Below are 20,384 nucleotides of genomic sequence, written 5' to 3' on the forward strand. Positions count from 1 at the left end.
TGTCGAAGATTGTTTCAATCGTGGTTTCAATGTAGCTTAAGAACACGATTCAGTCATTTTATTAATGTATATATACTTGTTCTTTATATCACAACTGGTACTTATTATAATGATTACATGCTATTACAACATAAAATCTCGTTATTTATATATTTGAAATATGAATTCAAATTTAATTACAAATCAAAAAGCTGTGCCGGATTGTGATTGCCCCACTGTGATAGTATTTGAACTTGAGCTGAGTGTATAACCCTGACACGGTGCTGTACACGAACTTGAACGTTAACACCTTACTCTCACTATGAAAACACATTGTGAAGTTGAACACTTTATTCCCATAACCCACCCACTTTTTGGTTTGCTTTATTACCTATGGCTTTGCTATTCTTCTGATACATTTAAATGACATAATTCATTGACATTGCGTGTTTTGGTTGAAAAACTATTGATACAATTATTAATGCCTGTTCGCGTTGACACTTGTCTGTCGTACATCATCTATTTTGAGATCATAATCACCAATGTTGTGGTAAATAGCATCATAATCATCAGGCAGCGTCTCAATACAGTTGACGTACTCCGCGTTGGTTGGCTATTGATGCAAGCTAACAGCAGTCTTGTTGTCAAAACTACTGCAGGAATCACATACGTCATTTCCGTTTGTTGCAATTCCATCATCCCGGTTATCTTGAATATTCTTTTTATCAGCATCGACTCTTTCACACTTGCAATGTCGGCATCTGCCGTAGACAGTTGTCAATTCAAAAAAGACAAGACAAGTTTGACTCGAATTAGATTCAAATGAATGAATGAGAAGTGTTTTAATAATATCATATGAACCTTTATGGTGATCTGCTTAAGATAGAACGCCCCTTGGGGACAGATAATCGGACTCTGAAATTTCGAATATGTTAGGTAATTTGTTTCGCTAGTTCTAAACTTTGAACGGTGACCCCGATTTTTATTGTTGATTTGGTAAGAGAATGGTTGAAAATTGCATTCAGGAAGTTTGAGCAAAAGTTTAAGTCTTTCACTTTTGAGGCGCATACTATGATCCTGCGAACGGAGACCTTAATGAAGATAACGGGGAATTTAAATTGAATCCATAGTCACCAGTGATTCTGTGCTAGTTTCAGCACACTACGTTAGAAGTTATCTACGCACTGAGTTTGAATATCAGAAATAATGTCTGTTTCGTTATGTATTTCAATAATGTTTTTGCAAAATGTCAAATGGTCTTTGAAACTCTCAATTGCACTATTTCTGGACTTTCAAACTTACCTTAGAACTAGTACTATCAAAACAGTTGCTATGACACCTCCAATAGCGACGCCAACCAACAGGCCAAGTAGGAAATCTGTTGATTAGAAATCAATCATTCGAAAAAAAAATATACAATATCGGTTACATCTGTATCATCTAGATGGAAGTGAATAAACAAACTTATTTATAATATATGATTTTAATAAATATTTCAATATTCTTTCGGTTCTATTTACAGTATGTGGCCTAAGTGAACTCTCTCATTCACGGACACACACTGTAGAGGGAACGTCATTGAGACCTATTTCAACAATAAAATTAATCTATTTGTCAAGGTGTACTTATGACACTTTCATGTACGTTAAATAGCATTGTTGGTTGGTTATGCAAAAACAATTTTCATTTGACGGGTTAATATCTAAGTTAGTAATACAATGCAAGTTTCTCGTCAGCAAAATGTGAGTTGTTTTTCCTCTTGGCTACACACTGGCGATTCAAGTCATGATGGATAGTATTGTGTTAACTTTTCATGTAGCACATTCATCAGGCAAGGGACAATGATTTTACTGAAATATATAAACTTATAAAATGAAAATAAATCTTTAATACGTTGACTCTAAACTCATACATTCGAATTGCAATTTTCGGAAAGAAAAAAACTACACAAAAATCTTACTATAATTGCTCCCATCGCTGGCACATTTGGTAGTTGTGGTTAACTCGATAGTTAATGGTTCATCCGATTGTGGCATTGATGGAGACGGGGACGATTGTGATGATGTTGGGGCAGTTTTATCTTTGGTTGTATTTAAAACCGTCGTCTGATCTGTCGTAGAATTAGTTTTCATCGTTGTTTTTTGTGCTGTTGTCTGAATTGTAGTCAACGTAACTGGATCTGTAAATTAAACACAGGTACTCAGCTGTGGTTATGGAAGAATCTGTTAGCATTGAGAATTTTCAACGTAAACTCATATTTTTAGTATCAATCATCGAAGAATTTACACAGAATAACGGAATGTAACCGTCCATATGTCAACGTCACCCAAAGTAAATTACAGCCAATTTAATATCATATCACAACGACCAACATACCAAATTCACTGATAAAGTTTTTTCCGTTTGTTATACATTTCATCCTACCAGCCCCAGTAAGACAGAAATCCTGTTTTATTCAAGATCATGTTGTAATTCTTATCAGAAGTGCTGGTAGGATTGGGTTCGTTGGTGTCCCAGTTTGTATAACTCATGACGTCACCACTTAATCCTCCATCTGAAAGTATAAATTTTGCTCTTTAAATTGTAGAGACTTCTAAAGAATATTTCCTTGAAGATCATGTACTTACAAAAAGGAAAGTAAAGGCCATAGACGTGTCACAGATTTTTGAGTTACTATACATTGCCATATATTTCTTGAAAAATGTTGCGAGTGCTCCTCCTGAAAATTCTCTAATCTGCTGCAGACAACCAGCCATAAGAAATCGTGATGAGAGGTATTTTCGTGCCGTCACACTGCACTACTAATTTACAAAGTATCCCCTCCCGTCCAATACTTTTTATCAACTCGTCATAAAGAAAATTCCCTCTATTCTTTTCCCGCCAGGTACGTATGCCCTCTACACATATCAGCATAAACATATGTACTCGTACTACCCCTGGCATTTAGGTGATTCGACAGCGTCTTATAACATGGGTGGAATAGCAACCGCTTTCTAATAACAAACATTAAGGCGAAAACCTGAAGAAGTTCCAGCACTTACCCGCCGAGCAAAAGACGTAGGTTCATTTGCTAGTCGACAGAGGGGGAAAATCGCCTGCCGAGAAAGCACATGTGAATACCTTGAGCGCGAACAGCTTTGTATATGTGCTGGTCTGATGTAAATTACCTGTAATCCAGAGCCAGTTAGCAGGGTCATCACATTTGTTTCCATTGTATACATCATTTGGATATTGACATTTTCCACTCGTCCAGAATTCGTCAGTTTTAGTGTAGCCTTGAAAGTTGATGTAAGAGGTCACAGCACTTTCTTCAGACTGTGTCTCAAACTTGACAAGATAACCACCACGTGACCTGCACCAGTCAACAGCGCTGATCCATGATTGGTCAAAAGTATTCTCAGCTTGAAACCAATGACATCTATCACCGATGTAAAATGTAGGCATTGGGTTGTTGTCTCTGTCGGGTATTGTCGGACACCCTAGGGCTGCCGATGCATATTCTATACTCAGCAATAGCGCGCCACCAGCGTTGACAAGTTTACCGTTGTGTCGGTCGATTTGAGAACAAATCAGAGTGAAGGTAATGAGCATGATAAAATACTTGAGAACATCATGTACTATTGACATTAATGCATTTATTTAGCTCGATTTCGATTTCTGATTTCGCCAAGAGTGACCTCTATTTTGTCCCTATTGTAACGTTGATCTAATTAGCATAATTGCGAATTTTTTTCCGAAAATTTGTGAATAATGTCCCCGTTAACTTTATGCCATTAACCGTTCCATAAGAAGCTGTATAAAAACCAGGATGTCGTACGCTTTCGACAGTTTATGAAATCGAAGGAGCTTCCGCACTATCCGTTATTGTTAATGTCTTGTAAATTTGAAAAAAAGATCCCAAATTTCTGAAAGGTTCAGTAAAGATAATCACCAAGAGGGCACAGCAGAAAAACTATGTTAAAAGTGAAGAAACTTGCTCCAAATTCCATCATTAAAATCTTCACACGCTAATCATTTACAATGTGACCAACTTGTACCTCATTATAAGCTAAACAAAGGATACCATTCAAACATGTTTTTAGAGAAACAAGGTTAAGGCATTACCAAACATAAAACTATAAATTTCATCTTTCATGCATAAAACTTACATGATGAGTTTGTGGTTTTTGTAAATTAAGAAAGCAAACTGTCAATGGTTTTCTGAGTTTGACTTAATTTGAGAAACAATCAATAACAATTATCTATGTACCGATATGAAGTGAATTAATAGCAACTGCTTTCATCATCAGTCGTGAAAAATATTTTTGATACAAAACAACGTAACGTGTTGTAAAATGAGTGAGCAGATCCTCTGGCTCCCTACATAGCGAGTACGTATCACGTGACCCGTTAGATTTCATTTACCTGTTCTGAGATAGTAAACGTGTTTAGTAAATATGTCGAACAGATTGCGCAACGTTGACTGGGACGCTTTGAGCATTTCAAGTCGAACTAAGACAACGATGCCATTGAATCGAAAACTTCATAGCCAGACGAAAGGTATGAATAATAGCAAAGAAGTTACAGCCAACAGGCCTAACTATTTTATGGCTCGAGATTGCTTTTGGTACTTTAATTGATTGTTTGATGTTCAGAGTATATCTGTTGTTCAGTACTAAAAACTTCCTCCTTTCAGTGTTTTTTAAAGTAGAAACACAATACTTCAAAATTTCTCTCAGGCCTGATCTGATGCTTCTATGCATGCCTTTGATAAATTTCATTTGTTTGCAAAACACGCAAAAGTAATTTAATCAGATGACGTGATGTTGTCAATGCTAGTCTGATAGTTTACAACACAAATTTGAGTTCAACTCATCTTATTTTAAAGTTTGTTACAGTTCATGACAAGTAACTGAGATGACGTCATACTAGGACTGGAAGTAAGAAAAACATAGTTTACATTTTACATCAAAATTCATTTTTTTATACACTTACCTTGATTACAAGTGCTATTTATACTATGTCATTGTCAACCGTATTCTTGCTTCTGCTTTTTCAAATCTCACTCAGGCTAGATATGGTAGCTCCAGTCGATGTTATTTAATAAATAATGATATCTAATCTTACAAGATCATATTATGTAATGTTCGCCGATCAAAACCGTGACTGATGTGTTTCATCAGAGATTGGGACCTGTGTTTGCTTGATAATCAATCGTACATGAGAGCTTTACCAGTATCTGTAGGGTAAAAAGATTTCGCCTTTTAAATGGAAGATCTCTTTTATGATCATTAGTTTTCTTTTTAATTACGATTTAAAGTGTAACAGTTTAGTTTGGTTATTAAAATTACAAGTAATCTAAAGTTGTACAAGGGCAAGAAGAAACAAAAAAAGCCCCATATCGGAATGGAGACGTCCATCATCTTCATCGCTATCTATAGGTCGCAGGAAAGTCATTTCAAATTGGATATAACTTTGTTCTGTCGTCCAACAACCTAATGTCGATTTGATGGAAGCGAGTAGATTCCAGGCCATGGTTTTTATGCGTTTCAGCCGCACAGGAGGATTCTCCCATGGAGTAAATCAATAGGAAGTGAACATAACGATGTCAATGACAAACAGATTCTGAAGGGAATTCCCATTTGGCATAGCTCAATTTCAACAACCTGGGTATAGGTATTCAAATTCATTCATCGTATATAGAAAATTCTGATCAACACTATGAGGACCCTTTGACCTGTAAACAGACACCTTATACAGGCGTCCAGCCTTCCCTGATGACCGATATTTCCATGCCTGGCATTTAAATCACTATAAATGATCTAACCGGCCAAACGTAGCAGGAGGATGGCAAAAGTGACGACAGTGATTTATTATCAATGGATTATATTTACGCATGTGGGATCGTTGACGTCGGCTACGCGTATGTCTTTTCGTAAGGCAGGCGAAAAGTGTGAGTAGATTAAATGGAAGACAGGAACTATATTAGCGGGTCGCAGCAACTCGACGGGTTGTCAAAGACAATAGTTTACTTGGTAAAATAGAGATAGGTGACATGCAAAAACAGGATCCAGGAAAAATGCGGTAAGTCAATGAATGATGTGAAACAATGTCTGTTATCTGTAAATCGATGAGTATTTGGATGGGTAACAGAACAAATTATTCTGTCTGTCATTACAGTGAAAACGATATCAGTAATTTGTTTGCAACAAAGCAACTTATTGAAATATGAACTTTACCAATGACGACACAGCGAATTTTCCACTAGTTAATATAAGTAATAGTTATCTCACTCATAAGCTTATAATCCACGAGTTATGTCAATTACAGTGTCTACATATATGCATGCCATGATTAGTACACCATAAAAGGAAATATCCATACTCCTGTATACTGACATCAGGTCTTTTAGATAAAGTTTTCGTGGCCATCAATAACACAGAAAATTGATGATCATGCTGTCAGTCAGTTAAGAATACCCTAATGTGATTGCCATTTTTTTTCTAGAACCTGATGATATACTTAATTCAAGTGATACCGATTATTAAACCTGTTTCGATGAATGTTACAGAGCTTACTTCTTTCAACTTTTATCATCGTTGAATATATGTCATATGCAAATGACAGAATAGAATGACAACTAAAAGTACATATTAAGACTCAAAGCGATTGGATGATGATAATGGGTGATTCTATCGATAATCATGGAGAGACGGAAAGTTGAATCAAAGTTTGAAATTTGTTTGAAATAAAAGGAAGAAGTTAACTGTGATATAAAAGAAGTAGTTTACAAATTTTTGATGCTTTCCTCTCTCTGCTCCTACCCTGAATGAGTGACATGTATTAAAATACACTTTCACCTCCTGAACACATTGTATTTAATGCCAAACAACAGAATGGTGGGCACGTTAGATTACTTGGCTAGATTTGCCTTTTTTATTTTGCGGAACGGCATAAATATGTAAAAATACTTCACTGTAACAATGAATCAGTCTCTGATTGGAGTGGGAGGATTTTATTCAAATATCTTTATCATGAAAATAGCGGAGAATTTATGAGTAGCTTCATTAATTTTATTGAAATGACTCTTCGCATACGTGCCAGCATTGAAATAGCTTGGGAGGAAACGCGTCTTTTACACAATGAATAGGGGCCATTATAGACTAGCTCCAAGTCTGTGGGCATATAAATATCTAAACACAATAAATTGAAGGAATAAACTTCAGCAGACTGTCGCGTTAGTGGTAGGCTGTTGTTGAGTGTAGATCGTGGGGTGAACGTGATGGCCAGCCAGTAGGTGTTGCCGAGAAAAATAAGCGACTGGGGGAGTATAGGATCATTTCAAGACACTTGAATTACAAAACCTTTTCATATTAATATTTGAACAGTCTTGATATACACCCGATCAGGTCATTTTAGTGACATCCGCACTGCAGTGAAAACTTGTGGTAAAGGTCCATGTCTGGTACTGTTGCCATCGACAATTATCTTCCTCGGGGAACCGCCATGCGAGAGGATATCGGGATACAGAAACAGCGTAGAGACTCTAAGTCTTCGAAGATAACACCGTTTATTTCTTATAAATGGATGCTACATATTGCCAGATAGTTCCTTCTCTCAAGATGTTGTCCCTTCGTCTGAGCTGGTGTTCGTAAAGACACCTTGTATATACAATTCAATGCGTACAATCTTTATTTACATACAAATGAAATGCAAAGTCTCTCCCTGACGTATTTGGTGCCAAGGTACCTACATGTATCAATGGCCAAGACCATAAACACCAGGACAGTATGTACTTGCTAGATTTCGCACAAAACACCAAAACAGTATGTACTTGTTATCTGAGTGCCAGTGCAGTCTATACTCCAGAGTGGGGAAGACTGTATAACACTACGATCCTTTAACGCTGTTTTTTCGAAATTTGCCGTACTTTTGTAATCAATCTTCTCAAATTCGTCTTCAGTGGATAAATTGTGTGGAATAATCGATAGATTGTCTGTATTCCCATGTTATCCCATTTGAAGTTTGTTCCTTCACTAGGGATGCCAGGATGTCTAATTTTGTTCTACTGTGTTCAAGCTAGTGTTCGTATTGTTTTTTACTAGATTGAAATATATGTTCTCGTCAACATGTTTTGTGTCGTAAGTTTCTGTTATAAGGTTTTATATTTCTCTGTTATTTGTTCTGAGTCATCTGTCATAAACTTTGTGTGGTATCACTGGTTGACGAGTTATTTTGACGCTTCCTTATTATGTAAGTATCAGTGTCTAGAACTGCTGTTCCACTTCCATTATCTAACGGTTTGATCAGTACCTCGCCGTTTTCTGATAGCGTTCTCAAAGTATTCTATTCTGTGTTTCGGAAAGGAAACCTAGTTTCAGGAAAGTATGCAATAACATTACACTAGTCTTATTAAAGTTATCATTTACTCAGGGCATTGATAAACAAATGATCACATATGCAAGTTCAAGTTTATTACATTTATGGTTGAGTTTTATTACATTTATGGTTAATTTGTTCATGTAACATTTGTGGTTGCGGGTTGTTACATTAATGGTTGACTATTTTATTACATTTGTGGTTGATTTTATTACAATTGTGGTTGATATTACATTTGTGGAGATTATTACATTTGTGGAGGTTACAACGTCAAAGTCAATGAACTCTGTAACAGTACAGTAACAGTATAGAGGTACACGTAGATCAAAGAACCTCCACAACTTTGAAGCGACAGAATCGAAAGGCGATTATAGGTATTTCCGCAAAAAATAGCAATCAATCGATTTTCGGCCCAGAAACTGAGGCAGGATATTGAACACATTATATTGCGGTTTGTAGTGGAGTCACACGAGGGTGAAGTTTCATTGTAAAGTCTCTATATAATTGGATTCAACACAGTGGCCTCGCTGTCAGAATTTGAACTTGAAACTGTACTGCACTCCTAAACAGGACTCACCATATAATAAATAATGACGGCAGTAGCCAGGTCGATCAACTTAAAATTACTCTTAATGAGACCATGTGATTGGCTGACCTGCAATAGAAAATGTGATGAATAGACGAAAGTTTCGAGTCGAGAGCGATATATATATATATATATATATATATATATATATATATATATATATATATATATATATATATATATATATATATATATATATATATAATGGTTTCTGTGAGATACGTCATCAATCACCACACCGTCAACAATATGAGTTGGTATTTCACGTAACGGTACGTATCTTACATTTGTTGGAAGTCAAATCTGAGCACATGGTATGCTGGACATTACACAACAGGATTTTAAAGAGTGATCTCGTTTTTCTAACTTGCATTTATGAATTGTACAATGGTTTGACGACTTGCAATGCCCTCAAGATTATGAAGGACATGAACAAACTTTTAGATCATAAAATTAAAATAAACCATTTGGTGTCTCATTTGATTTATACAAATAGAATGCGTCCATAATCGGACTAAAAATTTTACAATATTTTTCTGGCCTACCACTTTTTTTTGGGAGAGGGGGGGGGGGAAGGGGGACTCGTTTTGGAACTTAGCTATAGGGTAAAAATGTTTCACCTGCTTATTTTTGTGAAAATCGAAAAGTATTTTCTCAATGGAGTTAACATGGCGGCCATTTTGAATTTGAAATATCGGTATAAATTGGTAATTTGTTTCTCTAGTACCAAAATTTGCGCTGTGATTCCCATTTTCAATCTTGATTTTGAAAGAGAATGGTTAATATTTGCTGAGAAACGTTTTGAAACGTTTCATGTCTTTTTACGCTAGTTCAGTAGGTGTATACAAATTAATCGGAGATGCTGTTAGTTATATATATGTTAGTTATGTTAGAATAGCAGATCATTTGTAACATCTCGAGCACCGTGTGTCACCGTGCAAGCGATGTACGAGTTATGAATTTGCACACTGAAAAAGTCTCAGTTTTAGTACGAAGGGGTAGGCCAGAGGAAACCAGAGGTTATTCATCATGTAAAATGTGACCGTCCAATACCCCTATCTAAAATATGAGCCTTCCCCTTTTTCCAATTAGTAAAACATCACCCTCTCCTGTTCCATATTTTACAGGATGAAATGCGTGTGACCTTACCAGAACCACTTTGCCCAGTAGAGACTGTTACGATAGAAATTACCATGCACAGACAGTGAATACGAGAAGTGCACTACGGAGTCCAATAGTAACCAAAATGATTTAATAGAAACTAAAATACAAATAATTAAAACTATACAAAAGTTACCCTGCTTGGTCGAGAGCTTCGGGCGTTAGTTTAATCAGTCCTTTTCACAAAAGTCCACTGAGCGTGGTTTCAATCCAAAAGTCCGGTCTTATAACTTGACGTGGCATTCAGTACACAGTCCGCATCTTCGTGTTGACTAGTAGCGTTTTTCCCGCTTCCTTCTTTACATGCTGTAGATTCAACTGACGCCCACCGTTCGTAAAAAAGAAAGCACTCTATCCTTAACAAGAACTTTCAACTAAATCCTACAGACACCCTTGATACCAAAACCTCTGCATCACAAGTTGCCCCTATTTAAGATATTGAGCAGACGATCATTCTTCAGACTGGTATAGATTTAATATCGAGAAATATCACATGTCGACGTCTGATAAGTCTGTAATTCCTTATTAATGGTAAGAAAATGTTATTAAAATGTCTACTGGCCAAATCATACTCACATTTTTTACGTTTAAACAGTTTACAAGTTAAATTTCATATTCTCCATTTTCTCGTGCACAAAAGATATTCAGACATCCCTTATTAGTTAAGAGTACATATGCAGGCATGAAAATTGTATCCAAATAACTGTTGCCCACAGTAATTAGCATTTAAGTGATACGTTACGTGACAAAACCTAATTTCTTCTACGCTTTCACTGTCAGCTTGTGATTACAGTTAAAAAAATGTGCTGACATGTTTACTCAAGATTTGGTGGATTTGGAAATTATTCTTCCATTTCATCGGTTTTATTGTATGATGGGTGTGTTATTCCACTAACATTGATAAACCATAGGAAACTTAAGGTCTGGGGCAAATCTCATACCGCGCCTTGTTTCATTGTAAAATTTGTAATTACAACTGATACTAGGTCCAAATCTCACTAATTTCTGCCAGGATTACTGATAGGGGATGTTTGGATTTACGCTTCTAATTTTTTCTCCTATTTTTGAATCAAAGAGTTCGCTCTGCGCAACTGTAAAATGATTCTTCCAATCGCCTACCACACCTTTTCGCACGAATGGATTTTCGCCTTCAGGAACAATAACGTCATCCGTGACGATGAATTTTGACAAACTATTCCGCATTACTTCGACGGTAGTGGTTCTGATAACCCTGTCGATGTCCTCTTCAGTCAAGGGACGCTGGAGAAAGTCGGCCATTTTCGTGACAACTCCGGGTAGATCTTGTTTCATTTCTTCATATGTGACTTGAAAGACATTATCTTCTATGCCTTTCAGCGACCAGTCTCCAACAAATCGTACCCAGGGTGTGAACGCTTGTCTGTCTTCAATAAAGTCATTCACAGTTTGTTCCCAGTCTCCTGTAGACAACGCACCATGGGCCCATGATTTCCAGAAATAATAAGCTGATACCAAGACATCCTTTGGATTACGAGATATGTGAATCATCTTTACCCCTTTGTCTTTCAACAGATGACAAGGGAATAAGGTTGCTGGTATGTGTGTTCTCATAAGACGTGGTGATGGTATATCCTCGCATTTGACTGTCTCCAGCAGGTCTTTACGTTGTTCGCTGACGTAACCGTTATAGAGAGTTCGTTCTTCTAGAAACACTGCGGATTCTGCCCCTCCATACTTCTCTAGTCCCCAGTCATTGTACATGGCTTTCAGAACTTCAACCAGCCATGAATTGCCAGACTTTGGAAATCCGACGACTATCACATCGCCGGATTTGAAGTTGAATTTGTCGACTTCTCGGGATTCCACCTTTGCCTTGTCATGGTAAGGTAGAAATCTATATCCATCAACTACGAAACAGCTTTCGAACTGCGCCATGTCAAACTTTACTTGATTGTAAATTCGACGATTTACAGCTCGGTTAAACTTACGCTGAAATTTGCTTCCCGCTGGAAGGCTGTGTCCTCAAAGTACTGTAGTGAAGAGTTCATACATAGCTTTATGGGGAAACCATTAACTGGAGGGGTCGGAGGCGATGAGAACACGAATAATTAATTGTTAAGTGCCACGAGTATGTATCTATGATTTGTAAACCTTTGAAATTTAGTGTGTTTTATATCTAGTGTTTGGTCGGATAGTTTCTCCGAGACACAAAGCCATATAACAAATACCATGACATTCCATTTACATCTGTTGAGAGGGATAGAACTTTGAAACGAATTGCAAGTAGATCAGTCCTAGTATCATTGGCTTCTCCTTGACCCTATAGTTGTCAGACCACTGCGTGCGACACTAACGCGGTTCTCAGATAGCTCTAGGCCTCCTGTTGGCATACCGGGTCAGTAACTTTCAAAAGATACCGAAACGACTGACCTACTTTTAATATCAGGGGAAACTGGGTCAGAAACATTTAAAAGAAGCCTATCCACTGTTCTGCTGTAAAGTTTACCTGACAAAACTATTTAAAATGCAAAATTTAATCATTCCGGTGGTTTGTAAATCATCAAGTTACAAAAATAAGCTCCAAGGACATTAAAATCAGTTTATTTTAAGTTTTACGAGGGTGGTGGTGCTTTTCAACATACTGCATATGTTTTAGGTATTATCAATGCTCTACATTATGTCGCAGTCAAATGAAAGCATTGCTGTGATTGTGTTCGTGGCGCAGCGTCAATGCAGGTAGTAGGAATAACACCTATTCGTCTATTTAGGGTTCCGCTCATTTAGTTTTATCATGAGTCATCCTTGTTTGATTTCAAAAAGAAAACTAGTGAAAAATAATATTTTACCGTTAAGCTTATGTCTACTCCAGTCAACGGCCAATTTACCCACAAAGCAATATTTTTTCCCTCGATTTCATCAAATTTTGACTTCCATGACTCAGATGTTGTATCCAATGTAATGAATAAAAAAGGAAAGCGATTTTAAGTTTATATGTTGGAACTAACGGCATTTACGCTCTCTCTCACACACACACACAGACATATCTCCGTGTAAATGTAATTGTAATGTCGTTGAAGTATTTATGGTGCGGGTATTTATAAATGTGGTATAAAAGACAATGTCTGCATCCCTTTTTAAATGCAAAAACACCGTCATTATGGTCCAGCTACAGATATGTATCTGTGGCCAAGTCCAATGTCTGTAAGAACAAATTCAGAACATCTCTCCGAAGATTGGATGCTATTTTGGGTAAGTGAGTAAACTACAAAATGATACAGCTAATGGGGGCTTTAAAGCAGCGGTTCTCAATCCCTAATTCTCGAATTTATTCTTGTTGACATTGACGTTAACCATTAACATTGATATGCTGACTTTAGAAACTTGTGTCCAGTTTATCAACTTGTCCAGAGACAAAGCTTGAAAAGGTACCTGCCCCTTTCAAGTAGATGACAACCAAATGGGTAGCCAATGCCATTGACCTGTGTATAGGAATATGGGAAAATGTCATCGGAAAATTGTCATTTTATTCAGGGAAGACCACGAAGATTACTTGATTAAGGTTGAACGCACCTCGGGAAAGAAATTCGGACTTTCAAACTGTTTCAATTCTTTTCTGACCTACCACTTGTGGGGGTGAATTTTAAAGTTCCTAGTGTAAGAAAACTTTTCACCGACTTAGCTTTTCAAAATTCGAAAATGTCATTATTCTTCTTTGAGTAAACATAGGGATGGTAGCCATTTTGAATTTCAAATATCAGTAAATCTTAGGTAATCATTCTTCACTTTGAAAGAGAATGGTTGAAACATTACTTGAGGAAAGTTTAAGCAAAAGTTGAAGTCTTTCACTTTCCAGGTGCATACTACCTCAAGCCGGGGATGTTACTGAAATTTTCCGGACTTGGAAACGAATTCCTCTCATCCCCGGCTGTAGATATAAACATCAGTAAATGTGTTCCTACTATTTCTGTTTCTGTTGTATGCGATGATCGGTTTGCATGTGAATATTTCTCAATGCACCGTCTTTTTCGAGTCCATCCACTTTTATGTGAGGGCTTGTTTCATTTGTTTGTTCTGACGAATAGGCAGTATATTGTTACGAAAAGCAGACTCTCTTTCGTCGTTTCGTTTGTTTGCTTTTGTTCGAGCCGGAATTCTCTTCTTTTTCTATAAATGTGTCTCTATGCACTATGCTGGTAAGCTGTAGGCTAGGATGAGTATCTTTTTTAAGAATTTGAACGCATGTGTTGATTTTGCGGGCGTTCTAATGTCGAATTTTTTTGTATAAAATATGTTGCATTTTTATATGTGTTGGTTGTTACTGGCCCGCTCGGTCAATATACATTATGTGTGAGTTTTCGCACACTGCTTGACTATTAGATTAACCAAGGTTAGATAAATCACTGTACATATATGAGTCACTCAAAAACTTAGACCTACGGAAAGGAACATTCATGAATGGTTAGAAGTTAATTATTTTCATTTTCCCAGCACGTTAGACATGTAGTACATCTTAGCCTCGGCACATTTTAGGTGCGCCGATTTCATATTGGTCCGACACATTATACGCTGTAGAGTCCGACTTCGATGGACACCCTAAAACAAGCTGCACGCTACACATTCTAAACACATTAGAGCTTTGCACATGTTAGATACTGTACTTTGTGGTGCCGACTGAATGTAATATAGTTATAGTACCCTCGCACCGACATAGTTAATTATATAATCGATTTAAGTGTTTTAACTACCTATGCACTATCAATCCACGTTTCGATTTGATTCCGCAAGGTTAACAGTGGGTAAACATACTGACGTTATTGTGTGACCTTACAGCAAGACCAATGACGTGGAAAGTCTGTCTCAGCTACAACACCGACAACACACTGTTTACACAGATAAGAAATTTGCATATCGTTTATTTGTCAACATAGCGTAACTGCTGCCGTGTGCATGGTCTGAAGTGTGTTGCCTTGAAGGTTGTTTTGAACAGCTAGTTCGAAGATCATCGATGGTATTTTCAACCCCCGGGGTTTCAACCATATCACAACCTTTATCCAGTTCGATGGCTTCCAGTATGAAAACTAGCCGTGCGTGAACTGTAGACGGTCGTTTCCGTTGTTGTATAGTATTGTCGACCCTCCTACTTGCGATCATTTCGTCAGAAACACGAACTTGCGTCGTTCATAAAACACTATGACTAATATTGGGCATAAACCTGCACAAAAGGTGGGTCTTTTCAGTTCCATCATCAAAATGATATTTTGTATTAATACGAGTAAAATTTGATGCAAAACATATTCTATGTCTATTTAAAGCTCCAACGAAGGGGCGTAACACACAACAGGTGACGCATGCCGAAACAGTGTGTATCTTAAGTTATTGTCTACGACATCAGATTTCGAGTTCGATCTTTGACCCAATGTCTACTAGGTCACTAGTAGCGCTGTGCTTTTTTGAATACAATGTGATTTTATCTTTGTCACTGACAATTATCGGTCGATCAGTGTATATGTAACAAAGGAGTATAACATCTCGTGTTGTCAAGATGCATAGCTTTCGTACGGTAGGGTCAATACAGTAACTGATGATAAGGGGAACAGAGCAGTTCATTTCGTAGAAAACCTTCAAATACACAAAAAGGAGATACCGTAATTGATGTCAAATCAAGTTACTCGTTATGATCTACGTCTCGTCTACTAGATAAGATATAAACTGAATTATGTTCCCCTGTCTAAAAATATATCCAAATCAAATAACCTAAATAAGCTGCTCTTTAAAAAAGATTGCTTCGAACTTTGTGTAGGAGTGTAGGTTGATCGTATTCAACGGTAAATAAATTGAGAGGCCTGGTTAAACACGCTGAGACCAGCCGAGCGATATTTGCGAACTTTCAAAGATTTGAAGTCTCCTTCATTAGATGCTGAGATGGGAGGAATGGTTGAATGGAGCGACATGACAGCCAATGTAGAACCGCTTTGATTTATCACAGAAAACGGTTGTGAAACTTACCCGGTTCTAGATGTTATTTTAATGAATTCCAGTGCACGCTTTATAGTGATCATTTGAGAGTAACAGTGACAATGCAACGTGGGGAAGACATGAATCAGTGTAAAATGTCTAAATATCAAACATGAAAATAATATAGTCGTTATATTAATTTACAAAGATTGAATTGCGATAAAAAGGGGAATTGGCCGAAAGTCAATATACAAATTCAGTCATCAGTTGAAAATCTCTATATAAATGAATTTAGCTCTACGAGCATGCGTGCCATCTTTGAAAGTACCCAAGCAAACAATTCTGTAACAAATCTCAAAGCAGCAGACCAGTGCATTCAGAATTCCTCCCTAGACAAAACTTGCACCAAGGACATTTTAACCGCGCATTCCCTACAAATCATATATCTACATAGTATCCACAGCATCCTTCATGTCGAACTCCTGGATTGTTACACAATTATAGAGCTGCAGTATTGACTGAAAGACTATGAGTATGTTTCGGATATAACTGTACGTCGGCTAAGAAACAGTAATTTTCGTGAGTTTTAAGATGAGACAGCTTGCTAAAGTCACGAATTTAGTCCAAAAAATGGAAATAAGTGCGATACCGTATCCATGATCTACAGTAGCCCTAATTTCCCACAGACTGTGCCTTTCCCTTTTCTAGATCGGTCAGACATGTCTCTCTTCTCTGCATAAATCGGTTAGCTTACCACGGGCTACTAGTTTTTGACATATCCGACATTTTGTTGACATGTAGAGTCTGAATAAATTATGAACTTTGCATATTGATCACGCATTGGTTATGTCATGTTGCAGACACCAATGAAGTAATTCGGTCAAGGTCCCAGTTTATAATCACACATTGCAGCTTTGTTAACCATGTTTCTGTATATCATTTGTTGGACTGCAGTGTTTTCCCCTGATGAGTGAATACATGAACAATTAATAGCCTGAATAATACTGTATAATAAAAGTCCTCATGGTGTAAGGGTCAAGTAAGGTTACTCTACAGCATGACATCATGTGACATTGACATTCCACTGTCACCATGATACTGTGTCTAAATACCTATTATGTTCAAAACCTACGCTGTACAATACACGTTGAAGTAACACCTAGATTTTACAGGAACCTTTATATGTCTCTTTAAACCATTCAAATTCATGATTTTTCATTTAACAGGCCGACATTTTGTCTGAAGAGCAGATATCACGTGAGTATATTCACTGTATTGTCCGAAAATTCCAGTTTTATGAATTCAAGTTCGAAAAAAATATTTTCTTTCAAGCAAAAATTTCTCTCTTTCAGAGAGACACACCCTTGCAACGTTAATTTTTAATTTCCCCTGTTGAAGAGATCGAGTTTACAATTTTCACGTTATTACATGCCAACACAAATCAACTGTGTTTTGGCCCCACTTATAGTGCCTTTCAGTGACGGTGTAAAGGCAAACATTTAATAAGGACGATGTCATCGTCGGATAGCACTCGGTTAATAATTATTGAGACGGTGGCCTGAGTTTTTAACTCCTAACGCATTGCTGGTAATGCGAGTTGAAATAGGCAAGCATATCACGGGTGACGCTCAATCAGTTGCCTGATCTTTTCATCTATACATGTAAGAATTCGAAGGACATTGTCGATTTTGTAATGGATGCTGCCCGTCTCAATGGTACGTATAGGGGTGTACATTTGTCATTTTGTAAATATGGCGTTCAGTCTGCTCAGGTATGCATAGATGTATAAATGAGTGTTGTATGAATGGGTGTCTGACTCGCATTTACACCATGTTATCGTTAATAGCCATATGTATGGCGATACTCAATCCATTACTGTTCGACAGAATCGGACAGACACACTGCGTTCCTGGCTTACCAAGTTTAAAAGTCTGAATTTTCTGTACAGTTCTCCCATCGTTTGATTCTGTAACCAATCATATTGTTCTGTAAGTATGATGACACACAATCGGAACTATCTCGTTTTCGTTTCCCCCCACCAGAACTAAAGGACGTATTCTCATTGTTTGACAAGGACACTGATGGCGCCATCACCGTCAGAGAGCTCGAGACCATCTTGAGAATCATGGGACCTCTAATTACAGAGCATGAGATTCAAGAAATAATCAGAAACAGAAAAGATTGTAAGTCTGCATCGTCTGACACATCAGGTTTCTCGGTAGTTTTACTCCATATCAGATAATTTAGAGAAATACAGCTTATACATTATAAAATCGCCCGTACTCATGCCGAATATTGATGCTACTGATTATTATAGGCACACACCGATATATATTGTGTGTCTGCATTAAGTCAATAATAACAGTTTGAAAACAAATTGAGTCGGCAGTGTCAGCGATAAAAGGAAGGACCTTCATCTTGACAACATTTAAATAATTTTCTGAGAGCTGTAGTCATTCACTTTTGAGAATAAATTTTGTAACTTTGAATTTACGCCTTCCCAATACTGCTTCTGAATTCATGAATATGTTACAAATATCAACGGTACTTTGTCACGTTTTTGTCGTGTGCACCTTGTTACAGCTGTCACTGTGGAATCCGACCATGTCGATTTCCCAGAATTCCTCACGATCATGGCCAGTAGGATGACAGGGGAAGATAACAGCCAAAGTGACGCGACGAAAGCCGTACATGTCTTTCAGAAAGATAGGAGAGGCTTCGTGAAAACGTCTGAAGTCAGGAATATCCTGACACAAGTAGGAGAGAAGCTGACAGATGATGAAATCCAAGAGTTCATCTCTGAACTTGACACGAACAATGACGGTCTCATAAAATATGACGGTAAGTTCATGATGTTCAACTTCTTTGATAGAAGAACTGTTTTCGTATGCTCATATGCGGAAGTTTTGAATTGCTTGGTGATTGACACAGCTTGTTCTAAGGCATGGCCTCCAGAGTTACTCTGAATAATGTGAGGGCGTCCCAATAATGGTGACAATTTGCATACAGTAATTATTAAAGGATGATGCCGAATTCCCAGAATGACTGCGCAATGTCACGCCATACATGCGAACCTAGGGTAGTCATTAAAGTGTGACCGGGCCTTTTGTAGAGATTTTGATTGTGCTTCCTAATGTTACTACAGCTTTGCATTAATATTTTTTTTGCCGAGTGTGATCATTAAAAGGGGCAAGAGCTGTAACTTTTCGTAGTATTTTCATTACGTCTGTTCTAGATAAATGAACTATTTCATATTTCCCCTTAAAGTGCTATCAAATACACAGTGTTGTTCTTAGCCTTGCAAACACTGTATATTGTGTACAGGGTTCGATATTATTGTTGACAAATAATTTCTAGATCTTGTTCATATCAAAATTGAGTTAAAGAGCTTGGAAATATATATGATTTTGGAAATATACATACATCAGTGTATTTACAGACCGTATTGGTAATTTGAACAACGCTTGTCATTTTGACATGATCTTCGGTGTAGTTCAAAACTGTGCAAACATATTAAAAATCACATATTATGAAGTTTGATGATAACTATGTCAAGGAATATAGGGATAAGAACAATTTTGTAGCAGCAGATCGTTTTATGTTGTACAGAGCCCTCTAGAGACGTGAGCCTTCATTATCAGTGGAAAACTGCTACATGATGCATCTCCACGTCTACTATATCATACGTGGATTTCACGTTTTTGTTCCTTGAGTATTTCTAACTGTGAATGTGCTAAACAGAATGTAGAATAGCGTAAAAAACAGCATGCAGAATAGCATGTAGAATTACATGCAAAATAGCATGTAAAATAGCATGTAGAATATCACTTGGAATAGCATGTAGAATAGCATGTAGAATTACATGTAGAATAGCATGTAGCATTACATGTAGAATTACATGCAAAATAGCATGTAAAATAGCATGTAGAATATCACGTGGCATACTATGTAGAATAGCATGTAGAATAGTATGTAGAATTACGTGTAGAATAGCATGTAGAATAAGATGTAGACTATAATTACTCTACGAAATAATGTTACAACGAAGTAAGTAATGGACCTTTGTAATCAGAACTTATCAATTTTCATCTGTTTACAGAATTGATGAAAGCGTTGGTGTAACTGCCTGACTACGCTGTGTAAACCATTGTTAAGGACTAATGTCGTTCGAGATTTGTTGAAAGTATCCAGTAAATATGAGCATTCATTCTATGAAGACATTGAATCATAGTTTCCGAACCGTTTATATCGAGTCACAAATAAACGTAACTAAGTTTCTTCCGTGACTTGGCCTTTTGATATTATTTTGTAGTCTTTGTTAAGAAGCTTATTTGGTTTGAGCATTAATAAATATTCATGAAGTTGA

At 37.1% G+C, this 20,384-nt stretch overlaps 3 protein-coding genes across 4 annotated transcripts; 1 reads left to right on the top strand and 2 right to left on the bottom strand.

Moving 5' to 3' along the window:
• Nucleotides 1-106: 106 nt before the first annotated feature.
• Nucleotides 107-5,060, bottom strand: LOC139132438 (uncharacterized). The gene is made up of 5 exons (XM_070698784.1): nt 4,954-5,060; nt 3,147-3,479; nt 1,940-2,158; nt 1,282-1,357; nt 107-740 (listed from the first exon to the last, which is right to left on the bottom strand). The coding sequence occupies exons 2-5, from the start codon at nt 3,421-3,423 to the stop codon at nt 593-595; spliced, it is 720 nt and encodes a 239-aa protein (XP_070554885.1). The 5' UTR covers nt 3,424-3,479; nt 4,954-5,060; the 3' UTR covers nt 107-592.
• A 6,038-nt stretch (nt 5,061-11,098) lies between these two features.
• Nucleotides 11,099-11,998, bottom strand: LOC139132663 (sulfotransferase 1E1-like). Its single transcript, XM_070698931.1, has one exon. It carries the CDS (start codon nt 11,996-11,998, stop codon nt 11,099-11,101), a length of 900 nt encoding a protein of 299 aa, XP_070555032.1.
• A 2,983-nt stretch (nt 11,999-14,981) lies between these two features.
• On the top strand, nt 14,982-20,384 carry LOC139132805 (calmodulin-like). 2 transcript variants are annotated; one of them, XM_070699064.1, is made up of 5 exons: nt 14,982-15,286; nt 17,245-17,275; nt 18,061-18,201; nt 18,602-18,859; nt 20,118-20,384. In XM_070699064.1, exons 1-5 carry the CDS (start codon nt 15,254-15,256, stop codon nt 20,138-20,140), a joined length of 486 nt encoding a protein of 161 aa, XP_070555165.1. In that variant the 5' UTR covers nt 14,982-15,253; the 3' UTR covers nt 20,141-20,384. The 2 variants fall into 2 exon arrangements, with proteins under 2 accessions (XP_070555165.1, XP_070555166.1); XM_070699065.1 differs by lacking the exons at nt 14,982-15,286; nt 17,245-17,275 and adding an exon at nt 17,581-17,733.

This window comes from Ptychodera flava, chromosome 5, assembly GCF_041260155.1.
Source record: "Ptychodera flava strain L36383 chromosome 5, AS_Pfla_20210202, whole genome shotgun sequence".
In the NCBI taxonomy this organism is placed as follows: domain Eukaryota; kingdom Metazoa; phylum Hemichordata; class Enteropneusta; family Ptychoderidae; genus Ptychodera; species Ptychodera flava.